General features: G+C 42.4%; 1 protein-coding gene across 2 annotated transcripts in view; it reads left to right on the forward strand.

Annotated features, from left to right (window-relative positions):
* Nucleotides 1-20,143, forward strand: part of prkg1.S (protein kinase cGMP-dependent 1 S homeolog) — a 415,118-nt gene that overhangs the window by 366,423 nt on the left and 28,552 nt on the right. For both annotated transcript variants that reach the window (XM_018227316.2, XM_018227315.2), the window contains exons 8-9: nt 3,021-3,086; nt 9,939-10,013. In XM_018227316.2, the coding sequence (XP_018082805.1) occupies nt 3,021-3,086; nt 9,939-10,013 (141 nt within the window). The remainder of the gene's footprint in view (nt 1-3,020; nt 3,087-9,938; nt 10,014-20,143) is intronic.

Below are 20,143 nucleotides of genomic sequence, written 5' to 3' on the forward strand. Positions count from 1 at the left end.
ATAGTAACAGTGGATAATAGTCTCTGGGAAGGGAGTGTGGCTGTGGTATAGCAGGTATAGTAGGGAGAGATGGTGCCTATAGTAACAGTGGATAATAGTCTCTAGGAAGGGAGTGTGACTGTGGGATAGCAGGTATAGTAGGGAGAGATGGTGTCTATAGTAACAGTGGATAATAGTCTCTGGGAAGGGAGTGTGGCTGTGGTATAGCAGGTATAGTAGGGAGAGATAGTGCCTATAGTAACAGTGGATAATAGTCTCTAGGAAGGGAGTGTGACTGTGGGATAGCAGGTATAGTAGGGAGAGATGGTGTCTATAGTAACAGTGGATAATAGTCTCTGGGAAGGGAGTGTGACTGTGGGATAGCAGGTATAGTAGGGAGAGATGGTGTCTATAGTAACAGTGGATAATAGTCTCTGGGAAGGGAGTGTGACTGTGGTATAGCAGGTATAGTAGGGAGAGATGGTGCCTATAGTAACAGTGGATAATAGTCTCTGGGAAGGGAGTGTGGCTGTGGTATAGCAGGTATAGTAGGGAGAGATGGTGCCTATAGTAACAGTGGGATAATAGTCTCTGGGAAGGGAGTGTGACAGTGGGATAGCAGGGTGTGACCTTCCCAGGGGGTGGAGACTGAAAAGTTTCATTAATTCTCCAGCAAAAAATAAATTTAGAAGAAATCTCTTGGCTCATCGCTTTGTCTAAAACATTTTATCACATAAAAATCATCTTTCCAACTCAAAAACAAATACTAATAACTAGGGGCAAGGTCTGATGGATAGAGAGTCCAGTCAATGTAACAGGGCAGCCACTAGGTGGTTTGTCTTTGTTTCTCCTTTATTTTGCTCTAATTTACAAACCATAGGAACCTCATCCCAAACAATAGACCAAAACCTTGTCAGTACTGTCTTGGGCCCAAAATTTCTTGAAGGGAAGAAATCATGGTGTTTCCATTTGTCTTCTCTCCTGCCCCATGGACAACAGTTGGGTGTCCCATATGTAGACAAAGTTTGTCCAAAGTTCCTTTTACTGCTGACAATCCTGTACTATACTCAGCTCCTATTGTACAAACAGTGATCCCTAAGGGAAGATGTATTACAATTCAGGGTCAATGACACAATTAAGACTTTTCTTTCATTAATGACCCCTCATGAGTGACAACTGTTGTCTTCCATGTGGCCACCTTCATAAGACTTCCTCCCTATCTAACATCTCTAAAATGACATTGAACTACTATTATTGATATTACTGTTATTCCACTGACGTTTCATGAGTCACAACCTATGCTTTTTCATAGAACTGCATCTAAGTAATGTTTTCAGTTGTGCATGGTTCCTCTATTGCTCTACAGCAGGGGTACCCAACCTTTTTTTACCCATGGGCCACAATTAAATGTAAAATGAGTTCCTGGGGGTACCAAATAAAGGATATAATTGGCTTGTTAATCCTATGTGGCCTGGCAGCCTACAAGAGGTTCTGTTTGGCCATAAACCTATTTTTTACACATCCAAAACTTGCCTCTAAGCCAGGAATTCAAAAATAAGCACCTGCTTTGAGGCCACTGGGAGCAACATCCAAGGGGTTGGAGAGCAACATGTTACTTACGAGCTACTGGTCGAGGATCATTGGTCTACAGCAGTGATCCCCAACCAGTAGCTCGTGAGCAACATGTTGGTCACCAACCCCTTGAATGTTGCTCTTAGTGGCCTCAAAGCCACTTTTATTTTTGAATTCCAGGCTTGGAGGCAAGTTTTAGTTGAATAAAAAAACAGTTGTACTACCAAACAGAGCCTCAACGTAGGTTGATAATCCACATAGGGGCTACCAATAGCCAATCACAGCCCTTATTTGGCACCCCAAGAACATTTTTCATGCTAGTGTTGCTCCCCAACTCATTTTACTTCTGAATGTTGCTCACGGGTTCAAAAGGTTGGGGATCCCTGGTCTACAGAGACAGACAGACTTCCATTATAGAACATCTCTTTTCTGTTCAGGCTGGGTACAATGTCACATTACTGGTGCGGTACGTAACGCAGACATGCAACAATTAAAGACTGTGTGCAAACGATCAGAATTCCTCTAATGGTGTTTTCTGAATAAACTGTAATTAAAACTGCATTTACATAAGTAAAAGATTGCACTTTAAACAGAATGCAGACGACTTCAGCAGTTAGCAACGTGGAAGATAAAATTCACTGATTGGAATGTAAATTGCAGAATTGTCAGTTGTGTAGAAGGTCTAGAGTTGTTGCAGAAAGAAAATCAAGTGCACTGTAGCCATGTAGTCTCGTGGTCAATAGAATGTACCCAAATAGACAACCTAGAGTGATATTTAGAATTCCCAGACCTGTGTAACTCAGCCTGCAGCCTTGTGCCTTTATATGGTCACAGAACCACTCAGGGACTTCTAATATCCTTATCATTTACAGTAGGGGGTACATTATCCCGTATAATTAACAAGTGATACTCAGAGCTCCCTGTATAACTTAGCCTGCAGCCTTGTGTCTTTATATGGTCACAGAACAACTCCTCAGTGACTTCTAATATCCTTATCATTTACAGTAGGGGGTACATTATCCCTTATAATACATGAGTGATACTCAGAGTTCCCTGTATAACTCAGCCTGCAGCCTTGTGCCTTTATATGGTCACAGAACCACTCAGGGACTTCTAATATCCTTATCATTTACAGTAGGGGGTACATTATCCCGTATAATTAACGAGTGATACTCAGAGCTCCCTGTATAACTCAGCCTGCAGCCTTGTGTCTTTATATGGTCACAGAACAACCCCTCAGTGACTTCTAATATCCTTATCATTTACAGTAGGGGGTACATTATCCCTTATAATACATGAGTGATACTCAGGGTTCCCTGTATAACTCAGCCTGCAGCCTTGTGCCTTTATATGGTCACAGAACAACCCCTCAGTGACTTCTAATATCCTTATCATTTACAGAAAAAAACTTGCTAATTTTCCACGTTCTAATAAATCTGTGTATTAATGGATTTCTTTTTCATTTTCAGGGAAGACGTGAGGACAGCGAACGTGATTGCAGCTGAGGCCGTGACTTGCCTTGTTATTGACAGAGAGTAAGTACATTTCATGTAAAGTCAATGGCAGGGACTTCAGTGGATTCCCTTTTGCTCAAATATTGTAGAAATGTCAATGAAGGTGACTTATTCCAATTACATTCAGCAGAAATTTTCGGGGAAGAGCCTTGATTAAACCGTACCAAATCTCCCATGCACTCGGCCAAGGGAATTGGGCACCTAATTGGCCAAACATCCGGTTTATTTTCAACTCTGTATGCAAAAATATATAATCCTAATTGAGAATATGCATAAATGAGAGCTTGGCTGGTTTTATATTACTAACAAATATATAAAAATGTGCAGAGGTTGTGTTAGCCTTTAGGGAATGTGGCAATTAGTCGGCAGCCCGTGTCCATGCAATATATTGGCATTCAGTGCTGTAATATTCTGGGATTTGTAGTCCAGCAGCAAAAACAGAAGAATGAGTCAGCTGTAGGCAAGGTTTCAACCCTGTTAAAGCTGATGTAAACACTACTCAACCACATATTAACATTCTTAAGGAGCAACATCAGGGCTGTTTTCCTCAAGCCATTTAGCTCTCCAGGGTCCGCAGCCCAAATTAAAATGAATCCTCCAATGAGAATCCCAGATAATCTGCCTCCATGTTCGTTGTTCTGGCAACAGGAGGTGAAAGCTTGAAACCCAGCATTTCTAGCACATAACAGCTAAACAGATGGATGCAGTTGTGTAACTAGATGTTTCTAGGCCCCATAGCTAATCAATTTCCCCACTTCTGTCTACCCCTAGTTCTGGCCTTGGTGTTGCCCATGCTGGCCTGAAACACATGGAACTAACAGGGATACCTATGGGTTGGGTCAACCAATGACTCACTCAGTGGGTTAAGGACTGGTAGCCCAGTTTGGTTCAATGACCTCTGTGTTGGTGATATCAATTACCAGTCCAGCCACCTTCACCACCATTATTTGTCTTAGCCCTGTCTATGGCCTGCTGCTTTCTTTTCTCTTGAGCTCATGTCCACCCATCCCACCCATGTTAGCACGTTGTATGTAAGATACCGAAATGATGATGAGAACAACCTGTTTGTTGACGTAGCTAATATTCTTTTTATACATCTAAAACAAACAAGATCACTTTCATCACTTTTCTAAAAGGCAGCAGAATTTTTTGTTTTTCTGGGCAGATGTCAGAGGCGACTTTATGGCTGGACAGGCAATCTCAGCTCATGTCAGGAGAACATGATTTAGGAAAGAAAAAAAAAGCTTTCTGCAACAAAGAAAAAAAATCAACAGAAGTTATTGGACTACTTTCTCAACCGCTGGACCGTCTCTTTTCTGACGGGTCGTGTCATTTGAGAAAGAATTATACAGACACAAAGAGCAGATTGGTTGACCTTCCAAAGTTAGCTTTGCTACATACAATAATGGTCTCCTTTATATTAAGTCTGAGATCATTGTGGTCCATTTTTCTCATCTCTTGGCAGGAGCTAAGTTGATTGAAAGTCTGGAATATGTAGCTATGTCTCTTGAGCTGACTTTGCAGGGTCCTAATAGGGGTAACTACCCTGGGATCTGCTAATAACCGGGCCACAAAGAGCAACAACTGAAGGTAGGAAAAGATGGGAGTACAGGGTGAGAAATGACCATGATGGTGACAGTAGCACAAAATGATGGCAGTAGGACAAGATGGAAACAGCAACACTTTATAGCAAGAGTGGAGTAAAATTGCAGGGTAAGATGATGGAAGTTGAGAAAGGCTGTAGTAGTAGAGTAAGATAACAGCAGTCTGGCAGAGTGATCTCAGTAACACTCTATAGCAGTGATCCACAACCAGTAGCTCATGAACAACATGTTGCTCAACAACCCCTTGGATGTTGCTCTCAGTGGCTTCAAAGCAGGTGCTTATTTTTTAATTCCAGGCTTGGAGGCAAGTTTTAGTTGAATAAAAACCAGGTGTAATGCCAAACAGAGCCTTCTGTAGGCTGCCAGTCCACATAGGTGCTGCTAAATAGCCAACCACAGTCCTTATAATTGCATCCAGGCACTTTTTTCAGCGTGTGTTGCTCCCCAGCTCTTTTTTTACATTTTTATAGCAATAAAAGGGTATAATGATAGGAACAAGGCAAGATGACAGTAGGGCAAGGTGGCAGCAGTAACATTTTTTTTGTCAACTTTCTTTTTATTGAAATCAAATTTCACTTTTCCCGAAGGACTGTATAGAAAACAGCACAATGCACAACACATGGATGCATAGTACAAAATATTGCTTAACAGGGGAAAAGGTATAGAAAAACAAAATAAGGAGAGAAAAAAAAGAGAAAAAAGAATAAAAAAAAAACATGAAAAGGAAATGAGCCATAAGTAAAATGATCCACTGGCTATCTGAAAAATACTACTAAACATGTCACATTTGGTATCTCTAGAGCAAGTTGTTGCCATATGCCTCAAACATCAATTAAGCACATACTCAAGTAGAGTGAACTCTGCCCATTGCCCCATTTTAACTCAAAGGGATAGGAACGACTCCTTATGAAGAATCCAAGTGTCCCAGATCTCGGTGTATTTCTCCAGTTGGCCATCAATTTGGTATCTCAAACGTTCATTGGAATGGATGAACTCAATCTTGTCCAAGACTTTAGTTATGGAAAGGTAGGGTGATTTCCACTGTGCCGCAATATGAATCCTAGCCGCCATACAGATATGTTGAGTCAGGTGCTGTGCCGAAGGATTCATACCTTCCAGCTTATGACCAAGAAGCATAACCTCTGGGCATGGATCAATGGGAGTATAAAAGAGTGTAGTCAATATCCGAGATATCTGCTGCCATAGGGCTTGTGTCACAGGACAGCTCCACCAGATATGCCATATCGTCCCTCTAGCGGGACAGTTCCTGAAGCATTGAGGTGAAACGGTGGGGTATATACGATGAAGTCGTTCCGGAGCATAGTACGATCTATGAAAGAGTTTAAGCGAGGTTTCCACTATGGTGACATTGTAGCTCCCCTTGAAAATTCTTAAGTAGCTTTTGAGCCATACTTCCGGGGAAAACGTTGTCCCCAAGTCGGTTTCCCAATCCAGCATATGCTGAAGTTTGGCCGGTGTAACAGCATGATTCAGCTGGCTGTAAATGGTTGATAAGACTCGTCTACACATTGGAGAAGTCATGCAAATGACCTCTAGAAATGTTCTAGAGACCAAACTCTTGGGCCAGAAGTGTGAAGCAAAATGTGACAGTTGCATTGCCCGGTATGTCTCAGTTGGCGGCACCTGATATTTCTGAATAAGTGACTCCATGGGCAGCGGTTTAGATCCATCAGTGAGCTGGTAGGCGGTAAGGACCCCCCTGTCTTTCCACCAGGTAAAGGCCGACTCGGATCGGCTCGGGGGAAAAAGGGTGTTTCCGTGCAATGGCACCAATGCCGAAGGGTTTGATGCAAGACGATATTTGAATTTAAGAATGTTCCATAACTGCAGCATAGTATAAGTCAATGGGGAAACAGTTCTACATACTTTAATATCCGAGCTCGGATTCCAGAGTAAGCTCTGCAATGAATAAGGGTGTATCATATCAGACTCCATGAGTACCCACAAAGGAGCTTGAGGTCCTCCATGTATGGGGGGGATCTGGGCACAGCGTGCTGCCCTATAGTAATGAAGCAAGTTTGGGACCCCCAAACCACCCCTAGTTTTATGGAGGTACATAATATGTCTATTAATCCTTGGTCTCTTATTCCCCCAAATAAAGGCCATAATTTTCTGTTGGAAACTGAGCAGATCCCTTCTCACAAGGAGCAGTAACATTTTATAGCAGCAGTAAGGACTTCATAGCAGATGAAGAAGATAACAGTAGGACAAGATGGTGGAAGTAGAGTAAAATGACAGTTGAAGGCCAAAGTGAGGGCAATAGGGCAAGATGGTAACAGTAGCAGTAACAGTCTAAGATTGCAGCAGTAGATGTAGGTGATGGCAGTGCATCAAGATGGAGGCAGTAGAGTAAGATGAGCACGGCAGAACTAAATTATAGCAGTAGATAAAATACCAACAAAGCAACACTAATAGAATAGTGTTGGTCAACCTGTGTCCAGTTATTTGTTGTTACAACTCCCATAACCAACCCCAGGCTTACAATCTAGTTGCAACTATGGACAACAGCCAACACTCTTTCTGCATTGGCTTCAGGTTTGAACTGGGATACAGACTAAGTCCTGACATTTCCATTAAAAGACAGAAGCAGGCAGTAGCATCGAGGGAATATTATGGTTGGCATCCACCACATCGGCCTTAGTGTTTCCTTTAAGCATATACAATATTTACCTGTAGATCACAGGTGTCCAATGGCAGGGATCTTTAGACAGACAAGGCTGGAGGTCCCTGTCCCAAAGAGCTTACAGTCTCCTCGGAAGCTGGGTCAGGTCACGCCGTAAAAAACATTGATGTTTCATTGATATTTCAATACAATTATTATGTGATACAATTATTTCCAGTTAAAAAGAACACAGAATTTAGCTCACTACATTCTTTTTCTGCTATCGACCATCACAGAACCCCGCAGAGCTTAGCTGAACTTATAAACCACTAAATAACCTTTTAACAAACACACTATTGATTCCGCTCCACGTCAGACTGCCAAATAATACTCAGCAATGGTCTTTTTTTATTAGCTATTTCTAAATAATGGCCCTAATTAATTTCAAGGCTGCTGCTGGGCTCCCATAAGCGAGAAAGAACTTCCCTTTGTAGCCGGGCAGATAGAATTGTAGTGCTTCTCTATGTTACCGTGACATGAAGGCTTTGACGTGGAGATACTTGCCTACAGAATTGGTTTCTATAAGAAAGTGCAGCGATCAATACCCTTGGAACATTTCCTATAGTGGTGTATTGTCAGGGAACAATTATAATAATAGACGACGTGCTGGTGCAGAGCAGTCTATATTGGAGCCTAATGACCTGTCATTCTTTCCATTCCTGGTGTGATGAATGACCAACATGGAAGGGACATATAAGGGTTGCCTATATGCCACCTATGAGTGGCCTCTATTTTATTCCAAGAGCCTGAAGAGTTACAGATGTAATTGGCAAGGGCTTATGAGTATGCCTTTTGCCCCCTTATAAATGAGCCCAATTCAATTCCCTTGAATATCTCTAACTGCTCCTCCATTCTCTCGTTCTTTCATTCCGTTGCTCTCTCCCTTTAGGAACCTTATTTTTAAGTCCTGTTCCCATGCTCTGGAATTCTCAATTCCATTTTAGCTCACGAGGACTCCCTGAAACCCATTTATTTAACTACTGAAATCCACACACTCTTGTCAATACGTCTCATGTCAATCTAATACAGATCGTAGAGATGATCTCCAGCTTCTCAGCAGGAAGTAAATCTTCCAGGTCATCCTTTTTATCTTCAGCCTCCTACTCCTTCCTCTGGTTCTTTGATTGTTCTGTGCGTTTATTATTTCAGATTTCCATTTGTAACCCCATTGAGTATTTGCTTGGCACATTCATTAATATGGATCTATACTTATCCCACGTGTGACACTGACTGGCATCTAATTAGCAGTAGATGGTGTTGTACAACGAAAGCCGGTTTGGTGGCATTTAAAGATTCTACAAGAGAAAAGAAAAATAAGGAACATCTAACCTGCCCTACAGTTCTTTTACACATATAAACTGTCTTTTCTATCCACACTAAACTTGCTATTTTTAGCAAACCTTTGGGTTCATCTATTATGCACCTGTATAGCAGGAGATATAGGACAAGTCAAGGTCGCACATAGTCAAGATTAACCGAATTCCCAAGTTTTGTTTTTAGGCGTAGAGTCATGGGGAATGACCAATAGCAAATAGTTTTGATTGGAGGATATTAAATATCTTATTTGTGGCCATGGTCAATTTAACTTCTGCATTGGTAAATCTATCCCAGGGAATGTATCCTCTAGACCAGCTCTTACATTCTTGCATAATTAAAAACACGAGAATGAATTTGTTTTATGGAGACCAATGTAAAGGCTTCATAGGTTCCTCTTCCTCGGTGTTAAGAACCCATCAGATATCTGTGAAGGTTCTGGGAACATTATTCTTTGTATATAATGATTCGATGGTGACATCATGACAGCTTTAAGTATGTGGACCAGGTATTACCTGTATTAAACAATTAGGATATTGCCCCTTCCTAGAAATTATATGGGGTCTTTTGGAGTTAATTTCCTTGCTTCCCCTTATTACTACTGGGAGTAGTTGACAAAGTTGGGAAATTTCAGGAAAATCGATGAGACTGAGATTTGTGGAGAAGGTCTGGTCTCTTAGATACTTCTGGAGAAGTCCAGAAATAATGCCAATGAGATTTGGGGGAGATCAAATATTGTCTGTCCTATATATTGTTGGAACTGTGCCAGAATGTTCATAATCTTGTTAAGAGTAGTAAGGGCCCAGACCAAATGCTGGACCTGAAAGGGGTCTTGAACAGAAATATTCGTCCGCAGATGGTGACAGAAGAGCAAGACAAAAACTGTAGGACAAATGGTTACAGCGCAATGGCATCAGTAGGATTAGATGATAACAGTAGGACATGATAGAGCAAGTTGGTGACTGTAGGGCCAATTGGCAAGAGCAGCGCTTGATGGTGACAGTAGGACAAAATCGTGTTAGAATGGTGAGATGGTGAGAAGATGTTGAGAATAGAACAAGATGGTAATGGTAGGAAAAGGTGTGTCACTCAATCTGCAGCACCCTCAAAGTGTTATACTGTAGGTCAACAACAAGTCAATGGCCATAGGGTACGCAGGCCATCTTTATACATTGTAGATCATGTTTTACACTGGGCCCAACTGCAACTGTAGATCTGCATTTATCTAATTTTATAATGTGACTGATTTTGTGTGTCCTTTGCTTCTGGCAGCTCCTTCAAACATTTGATTGGAGGCTTGGATGACGTTTCTAACAAGGCTTATGAAGATGCAGAGGCGAAGGCAAAGTAAGTAGCGGCAAGCAAATTAATTTCTCATTTTCAAAATGCAGTCTGTTTGTCAGCAACGGGAATCCAACATGACACTAATGGTTTCAGGCTCCTTCACAAGAACTGACAGGGACCGAGGGAATGATCGGACCCTTTGTTAATTGGGAAAAGCACAGGAGCATAGTACTTAAGGCTAACAAAAGAATATGGAGTATAAATGTAGGATTGTTTATAAGACCCGAGGGGTGAGGAAGCTAAACAAAGCTCTTCTTTAGGACATCATTGACTTGTTATGTGTTCCAGCCAATAGCTGCCAGTGTAATGTTGCTCCATACAAGAGCCCAACTCAACTAAAGCCTCTCGGCTGCAAAGAATCCCCCCCCCACCATGGGATCTAAGTTCCATAAACTTAGAAAACTATGGCAGTATAGGTATTCCCCTGTACTATGCACAATTCAGCAGGAACAGCCCCCTAACTTTGCTCATAGGCTAAGGCCTCTCTGGATCCTGAAAGCATGCCCTTTTCCTACCAACCAAGTTTATTCATAGCCTGTACAGAGAGATCCCATAAAACTATACCAGCATAGGTATTCCCCTATACTAAGCACAATTCAGCAGGAACAGTCCCCTACGTTTGCTCACAGTCTGTACAGAGAGATCCCATAAAACTATGGCAGTATAGGTATTCCTCTGTACTAAGCACAATTCAGCAGGAACAGTCCTTAAGTTTGCTCATAGTCTGTACAGAGAGATCCCATAAAACTATGGCAGCATAGGTATTCCCTGTACTAAGCACAATTCAGCAGGAACAGTCCCCTAAGTTTGCTCATAGTCTGTACAGAGAGATCCCATAAAACTATGGCAGCATAGATAGTCCCTGTACTAAGCACAATTCAGCAGGAACAGCCCCTAAGTTTGCTCATAGTCTGTACAGAGAGATCCCATAAAGCTATGGCAGCATAGGTATCCCCTGGTCTAAGCACAATTCAGCAGGAACAGCCCCTAAGTTTGCTCATAGTCTGTACAGAGAGATCCCATAAAACTATGGCAGCATAGGTATTCCCCTGTACTAAGCACAATTCAGCAGGAACAGTCCCCTAAGTTTGCTCATAGTCTGTACAGAGAGATCCCATAAAGCTATGGCAGCATAGGTATTCCCTGTACTAAGCACAATTCAGCAGGAACAGTCCCCTAAGTTTGCTCACAGTCTGTACAGAGAGATCCCATAAAACTATGGCAGTATAGGTATTCCTCTGTACTAAGCACAATTCAGCAGGAACAGTCCTTAAGTTTGCTCATAGTCTGTACAGAGAGATCCCATAAAACTATGGCAGCATAGGTATTCCCTGTACTAAGCACAATTCAGCAGGAACAGTCCCCTAAGTTTGCTCATAGTCTGTACAGAGAGATCCCATAAAACTATGGCAGCATAGATAGTCCCTGTACTAAGCACAATTCAGCAGGAACAGCCCCTAAGTTTGCTCATAGTCTGTACAGAGAGATCCCATAAAGCTATGGCAGCATAGGTATCCCCTGGTCTAAGCACAATTCAGCAGGAACAGCCCCTAAGTTTGCTCATAGTCTGTACAGAGAGATCCCATAAAACTATGGCAGCATAGGTATTCCCCTGTACTAAGCACAATTCAGCAGGAACAGTCCCCTAAGTTTGCTCATAGTCTGTACAGAGAGATCCCATAAAGCTATGGCAGCATAGGTATTCCCTGTACTAAGCACAATTCAGCAGGAACAGTCCTTAAGTTTGCTCATAGTCTGTACAGAGAGATCCCATAAAACTATGGCAGCATAGGTATTCCCTGTACTAAGCACAATTCAGCAGGAACAGTCCCCTAAGTTTGCTCATAGTCTGTACAGAGAGATCACATAAAACTATGGCAGCATAGATAGTCCCTGTACTAAGCACAATTCAGCAGGAACAGCCCCTAAGTTTGCTCATAGTCTGTACAGAGAGATCCCATAAAGCTATGGCAGCATAGGTATCCCCTGGTCTAAGCACAATTCAGCAGGAACAGCCCCTAAGTTTGCTCATAGTCTGTACAGAGAGATCCCATAAAACTATGGCAGCATAGGTATCCCCTGGTCTAAGCACAATTCAGCAGGAACAGTCCCCTAAGTTTGCTCATAGTCTGTACAGAGAGATCCCATAAAGCTATGGCAGAGTAGGTATTCCACGGTGTAATTTTTTAGTGTTAATTCCGATTTCTATAATGCAATGGCCTTAGTCCTTTAGACGCAATGTACTGGAAAAATATTGCACTGTACCACCATCTAGAGGCAGGAATTAGCACTAAAAAAATGGAGTCTGGACAGGGTGCGACAAAATGTGAAATCCTCTGTTAACTCATTGCCCTTATCCTGAGCAAACTGATCCATTTCATTTGTTTCCAGCTGCTCTGAGCTCTTCAGCACAATCATACAAAGAGGAAGCAGCAGGTTTAGTGTTTGGGAAAGAAAAATCCTAATTAAAAATAGAAGAGAAAGAGTTGCAGTAATTACAGTGTCAGGACTCACTGATTTGACAGGGAATTTATGGGAGAAATCCTGACTCCAGTGAAGACGCTGCTTTGATCCGTGTGGAGGAGGGAGGAGCTACCTGAGAGGGAAGGGTTTTTTGTTTGTGATGTTCAAATTAAAGTACAGACGAGCGCAGGATTATTGATTCATTACAGACAAAGGAAGTGGATTGTGATTGCAGCAAAGCTAATAACTGAGCTTATATAGCAGCTTTCTACAAAGGGAACACAAAGTTACTGGTAAAAGTCTGCACTGCTGGATAAATGTACCTTTCCTAAATCTCTGAGGCACATGGGATGCATAGGGTGTAACTATAGGAGAACAGACAGAGAGCTGAATAAAGACTCACAGGTATAAGGAAGCTGATTCAGTAAATATATGTGTGACGAAGGACATCTTTGCCAAGTGTTGGGAGCCCTGAATGGTTTTGTTTGTGGGAATTAGGGATGTAGCGAAAGTCGGAAAAAATGTTCGCGAACATATTCGCGAACTTGCGTCAAAAATGCGAACGGTTCGCGAACGTCGCGAACCCCATAGACTTCAATGGGAAGGCGAATTTTAAAAGCTAGAAAAGACATTTCTGGCCAGAAAAATGATTTTAAAGTTGTTTAAAGGGTGCAACGACCTGGACAGTGGCATGCCAGAGGGGGATCAAGGGTAAAAATGTATCTGAAAAATACATTGTTGACACAGCGCTGCGTTTTGTGCTGTAAAGGGCAGAAATCACACTACGTCACTCAGGTGATGTTTCTGGACACGGAATGTGAAAAAGCTCACACAGCTAGGTGGCACTTGGTTAAAGACTGGGCAAACAATGCCTGCAAGGGCAACGTATACAGTAGTGGATACGGAATATATTATTGCTGCTGTAAAAACATCACTCAGGTGATGTTTACGGACACGGAATTATTATTGTTATTTAGACAGAATGTGAAAAAGCTTACACAGCTAGGTGGCACTTGCATACCTCCCAACTGTCCCTCTTTTGACCACTCAACCCCCTGTCCCTCTTTTGTACTGGAAAGTCCCTCTTTTCTCTGCACTGAACAGCCAGAAAAAAACCAGTTTCTAACTTAATTGGCTTTTGGCAGAGAGCTCAGAACAGCTAACAGGTGCAAATAAGATACTTTGTAACAATTTTGACTCTGGTTGGTGCTGGTAGTGGTGAACTACTAGGAGGAGCAGCACACCAGTCCCTCTTTTCTCTGCACTGAACAGCCAGAAAAAAAAACAGTTTCTAACTTAATTAGCTTTTGGCAGAGAGCTCAGAACAGCTAACAGGTGCAAATAAGATACTTTGTAACAATTTTGACTCTGGTTGGTGCTGGTAGTGGTGAACTACTAGGAGGAGCAGCACACCAGTCCCTCTTTTCTCTGCACTGAACAGCCAGAAAAAAAAAACAGTTTCTAACTTAATTAGCTTTTGGCAGAGAGCTCAGAACAGCTAACAGGTGCAAATAAGATACTTTGTAACAATTTTGACTCTGGTTGGTGCTGGTAGTGGTGAACTACTAGGAGGAGCAGCACACCAGTCCCTCTTTTCTCTGCACTGAACAGCCAGAAAAAAAACAGTTTCTAACTTAATTGGCTTTTGGCAGAGAGCTCAGAACAGCTAACAGGTGCAAATAAGATACTTTGTAACAATTTTGACTCTGGTTGGTGCTGGTAGTGGTGAGCTACTAGGAGGAGCAGCACACCAGTCCCTCTTTTCTCTGCACTGAACAGCCAGAAAAAAAACCAGTTTCTAACTTAATTAGCTTTTGGCAGAGAGCTCAGAACAGCTAACAGGTGCAAATAAGATACTTTGTAACAATTTTGACTCTGGTTGGTGCTGGTGGTGGTGAACTACTAGGAGGAGCAGCACACCAGTCCCACTCCCCAACACAGCTAGACTAATAGCACTGGGCTCTTACAGTAGCAAAGTAAAAAAACAAAAAAGAAAATAAAAGCAGTCCTTACAAGGACTATTGGGTTACAGGCAGTAGTCAGCAGATGAGAGATCAGAAGCAGTGCCCACAGCAGCTACATACAGAGCACTGCAGTAGAAGGTAGATTACTAGCCAGCAAAGCTACCTAACCTAAAATGTCCCTCAAATCCCTGCAGAGTTCTGTCCCTACAATACAGAGCAGTATCAAGTAGATTACTAGCCAGCAAAGTTACTATCAACTGTCCCTCAAATCACTAACAGCTCTCTCCCTACACTAGCTCTTCCAAGCACACACAGGCAGAATGAAAAAACGCTGCAGGGCTTCAGTTTATATATGGAAGGGGAGTGGTCCAGGGGGTGTGGGGGTGGTCCAGGAGGGAGAGCTTCCTGATTGGCTGCCATGTATCTGCTGGTCTGGGGTGAGAGGTCAAAAATAAGCGCCAGCTAAGGCGAACCCAAATTGGCGAACGTCGCGCGACGTTCGCGAACATTCGGCGGACGCGAACAGTCGATGTTCGCGCGAATTAGTTCGCGGGCGAACAGTCCGCGATATCCCTAGTGGGAATCATTGACTTCTAGTTATGTTACTGGGAATGTTGCAGGATGTTTCCCAACTGCCTCCCAGATCTCTGAGAACTGATGGTCCATAGCACAGTGGAACGAGTAAGTAGTACAGGTTATATCAGTCAATAATACAAACAGTGGCGTAACTAGTTGTTACTGGGCCCCATAGCAAATTCAATTTAGGGCCCCAAAATATTTATAAGTTGGCCTATTTTACCAAGATATATTAAAATTGCTAATTAATTAGGGTCTCACTGGGCCCCCTACACTCCTGGGCCCCCCTGCAACCGCAGGGTCTGCTTCCTCTATAGTTACGCACCTGAATACAAAGGGATCACTAATACTGGGGGACCAGTCAGCAGTACATGGGGATAAGTCAGGAGCACAGGCAAACTAGTCTATAGCTCAGCAGAATCAGTAGAATAGGCGATAATAGTCAGAGCCACAGGAGAAAGAGTCCGTGGAATAGGGGAATCAGTCTGTAGAATAGGAGAATCAGTCAGTACTAGCACAGGGGAATTAGTCAGTGAGAGTAAGACTTAGAGCACAGGGGAATCAGTATTATAGGTTGGTTTAATAGGGGAATCAGTATTATAGGTTAGTATCACAGAGGAAACAGTCAGTATTATAGGTTAGTTTAACAGAGGAAATAGTCAGTATTATAGGTTAGTTTAACAGAGGAAATAGTCAGTATTATAGGTTAGTATCACAGAGGAAACAGTATCATGGGTTAGTAGTATAGGTTAGTTTAACAGAGGAAACAGTCAATATTATATGTTAGTTTAACAAAGGAAACAGTCAGAATTATAGGTTAGTATAACAGTAGTGATGAATTTATTTGCCAGGCGCGAATTCGCGACGAATTTGCGCGATTTGCCACCGGCGAATAAATTTGCAAAATGGTCTCTGTGATACTGACTGTTTCCTCTATGATACTAACTGTTTCCTCTGTTATATATTGATGTGCGAATTTTGGCCCATTAATTCACGAAATTCGGCAAACGGCACCGGCGTCTCGTTTTTCACGCCGGCGACCGTTTTTTTGGCGAAAATGCGCCAGCGGCCATTTCGCGAATTTTGCAAATTAACGGCCTAAAATTCGCCCATCAATATATAACAGAGGAAACAGTAAGTATCATAGAGGAAACAGTAAGTATCATAGAGGAAACAGTTTGTATCATAGAGGAAAGTTATTTTCACAGAGCAAACAGTATCACAGAGGAAACAGATATTTTCACAGAGGAAACAGTTAGTTGAACAGATGAAACAGTTAATATCACAGATGAAACAGTCAGTAGAACTGGGGAATCAGTCAGGGTCATGTCAGTCTAATGCATCAACACATCAGTCTTTTGCACAGTGGAATTAGTCAGTAGCACAGGGGATCAGTTAGAATCTCCCATCAAGCAGAGTTCTCTGTGCTGTGTGTATATAACAACTCATGGGCTGTTGGTGAGACACAGTTGTGCAGGATGAGCATCACTTTATGATACTGGAAGGGGACATCAGCCCTGCAGGTTGGAGTTGCCATATAGACAACATCGAAGGGGGAGATCATTGTTACAATCATTATTTTATCTCCAAAGAAACCATTTGTTAATAATTGCTGTATCCGTGCATAATAACTATATTCAGAGTGTTAGAGCTCTCTGTTGCTCAAAACAATGGCTGATATGTATAGTAATAATGAGCATCTCCAGCTAAAGGCTCCGGTTGCTTTAACATCCCTGTACATAACGGGCAGGAGGGGGCTGGGCTGGCCGGGAGGACTTTGTTGATTCCAGACAGGTATAAAAAGGTTTTATTTCTTTGTGCAGAAGTCAATTTCTTCCATCAGATTTGCCCTTGAGCATCAGTCTGTCCTGCTGGTAAATCTCTAGGGCCACTCGCAGCGCACGGACTCGAAACGCCGAGGTCTTTGCTCGTAGCTGACAGTAAAGTGACAAAATACATGAAAATATTCCCACATTTCAAGAGGAAAAACCTCTCAGGTGCGGAACAGCCTGACACATTGACATTTTATACAGAAGGGGAAAGACTTTGGGCAGCGGGAAGGGAGCGAGGCCGAGCTCTGGGTTTTGACTTTTGATGACTGTCCTTTTCTATTGAACTAAGCTGAATTGTGCTTAGTACAGGGAATACCTATGCTGCCATAGTTTTATGGGATCTCTCTGTACAGACTATGAGTAAACTTAGGGACTGTTCCTGCTGAATTGTCCTTAGTACAGGGAATACCTATGCTGCCATAGTTTTATGGGATCTCTCTGTACAGACTATGAGCAAACTTAGGGACTGTTCCTGCTGAATTGTGCTTAGTACAGGGAATACCTATGCTGCCATAGTTTTATGGGATCTCTCTGTACAGACTATGAGCAAACTTAGGGACTGTTCCTGCTGAATTGTGCTTAGTACAGGGAATACCTATGCTGCCATAGTTTTATGGGATCTCTCTGTACAGACTATGAGTAAACTTAGGGACTGTTCCTGCTGAATTGTCCTTAGTACAGGGAATACCTATGCTGCCATAGTTTTATGGGATCTCTCTGTACAGACTATGAGCAAACTTAGGGGCTGTTCCTGCTGAATTGTGCTTAGTACAGGGGAATACCTATGCTGCCATAGTTTTATGGGATCTCTCTGTACAGACTATGAGCAAACTTAGGGACTGTTCCTGCTGAATTGTGCTTAGTACAGGGAATACCTATGCTGCCATAGTTTTATGGGATCTCTCTGTACAGACTATGAGCAAACTTAGGGACTGTTCCTGCTGAATTGTGCTTAGTACAGGGAATACCTATGCTGCCATAGTTTTATGGGATCTCTCTGTACAGACTATGAGCAAACTTAGGGACTGTTCCTGCTGAATTGTGCTTAGTACAGGGAATACCTATACTGCCATAGTTTTATGGGATCTCTCTGTACAGACTATGAGCAAACTTAGGGACTGTTCCTGCTGAATTGTGCTTAGTACAGGGAATACCTATGCTGCCATAGTTTTATGGGATCTCTCTGTACAGACTATGAGCAAACTTAGGGACTGTTCCTGCTGAATTGTGCTTAGTACAGGGGAATACCTATGCTGCCATAGTTTTATGGGATCTCTCTGTACAGACTATGAGCAAACTTAGGGACTGTTCCTGCTGAATTGTGCTTAGTACAGGGAATACCTATGCTGCCATAGTTTTATGGGATCTCTCTGTACAGACTATGAGCAAACTTAGGGACTGTTCCTGCTGAATTGTGCTTAGTACAGGGAATACCTATGCTGCCATAGTTTTATGGGCTCTCTCTGTACAGACTATGAGCAAACTTAGGGACTGTTCCTGCTGAATTGTGCTTAGTACAGGGGAATACCTATGCTGCCATAGTTTTATGGGCTCTCTCTGTACAGACTATGAGCAAACTTAGGGGACTGTTCCTGCTGAATTGTGCTTAGTACAGAGTAATACCTATGCTGCCATAGTGTTATGGGATCTCTCTGTACAGACTATGAGCAAACTTAGGGACTGTTCCTGCTAGATCTGGCTTCTATTTGGGGCATTAGAACATAGCAGGAGGTTTATTGGAGGTAACAGGGAAAAATCTGAACAGACAACACGTGACAATGGAAGACAAAGCTAAAATGTAATCAGATAGAAAGTAGGGGAGGAAAATATTATATATCTGCACCAGCCTTTATTATCCAGTCATTATAAAGGGGGGCAATTAGTAACAGGGGGGTAACAGAAAAAATAAATTGTCCCAGTTATGATGTGAGAAGTCACACAATGATCAGATGAAGCAATATATTATCATTATATGAGCAGGTTCAGTCCACGCAGCTCACGTGTAGAAAGAAGCAACGGGATTATACAATTTCTGCTTTTTCTCCCTGTTGCTATGGAAACGCCCATGCACATGACAACAGAAATAAAGATATGACAGATCCTACTTGTAAAATTCCCTGGATTGCACACAATAATTGCAAGCTCTTGAGCTTCATTGCGAGATCCCCAGGCAGATGGGAAACCTCCTGCTGCTGTTGAACTACAACTCCCAGCATGCTCTGCGAGATGCCAGTGGGAATTCAGGGACAGTTAGAAGGGGGCATCCAACCACCTATGAACCTGTTGCAGTTGAAATCTCACTCTGTCACTTGCAGTACTACATTCTACCTGGTGGGGGCAGCACTTTTTTCATGGAAACAGCGACAGGACATTGTCTGCAGTTACATATAAAACACTGGCGCTTGTAACACAGCAACTAGGGGCCTTTGTTTAACCAGCAAGGAGGGCCCGTAAGTGTAAACTGATTTTTTAGGCCTGGAGGGGCCACATACAATGCACACTGATTACACATAGAATACACTGTATATAGTGTTCTTCTTCTGCCCTCTAGTGGCCAAATAATAAAAATACACCATTTTCCCTTATTATTGATCAAAACAGTCCGGCATTTAGATATAAAAAAAAAAAAAGTTGGGTGACCTTAAGTGACTGCTGAATCACATCCTAAAAATAGTTTTGGGACAGTTGTAGGGCTGGGGAGCAGGGATTCGGCTTGTGCAGCATATGCTTTGTGTTGCCTGTGGAGGTTGAACAGAGCGCAGAATATTCAGTATTCACTGGGGTGAAACGCGTTAGTCTGTTCCGGGTCGAGATTAAATTTTCAGGTTGAAAGTTACATGTTGATGTAACTAATGAAAGGGGCAACCAACAAGTGGCTAGATATACCATTTATACCATTTAGTAGAGCACTTCATACCTCCCAACCGTCCCGTTTTTTAACGGGACAGCCCCGATTTTGACAACTCAACCTGCACTGAAATGTCCCGACTTTCTCTTTGATCTCCTGCACTGAACAGCCACAAAAAGATACAAAGTTTCTTAAACGGAATTGGCTTGAGAGAGCCCAGCATATGTGGCAGGTGCACTTAGATACATTTGTTACCATTTAAGATAAGCAAAGAAACAATTGAGATAAGCAGGTCTCTTGGGGAAAATGTGACTTGCAGCTTAAAGGGCAATTTGACCAAAACTGCAATAACACATAAAAACTGACCCTAAAATGCTAAGAAATGTGGTCAAACTTTCCCAAATTTTGTAAAATGGACATGGTATTTAGGGGGCGTAAAATGGGAGTGGT

This window comes from Xenopus laevis, chromosome 7S (assembly GCF_017654675.1).
Source record: "Xenopus laevis strain J_2021 chromosome 7S, Xenopus_laevis_v10.1, whole genome shotgun sequence".
Lineage (NCBI taxonomy): Eukaryota > Metazoa > Chordata > Amphibia > Anura > Pipidae > Xenopus > Xenopus laevis.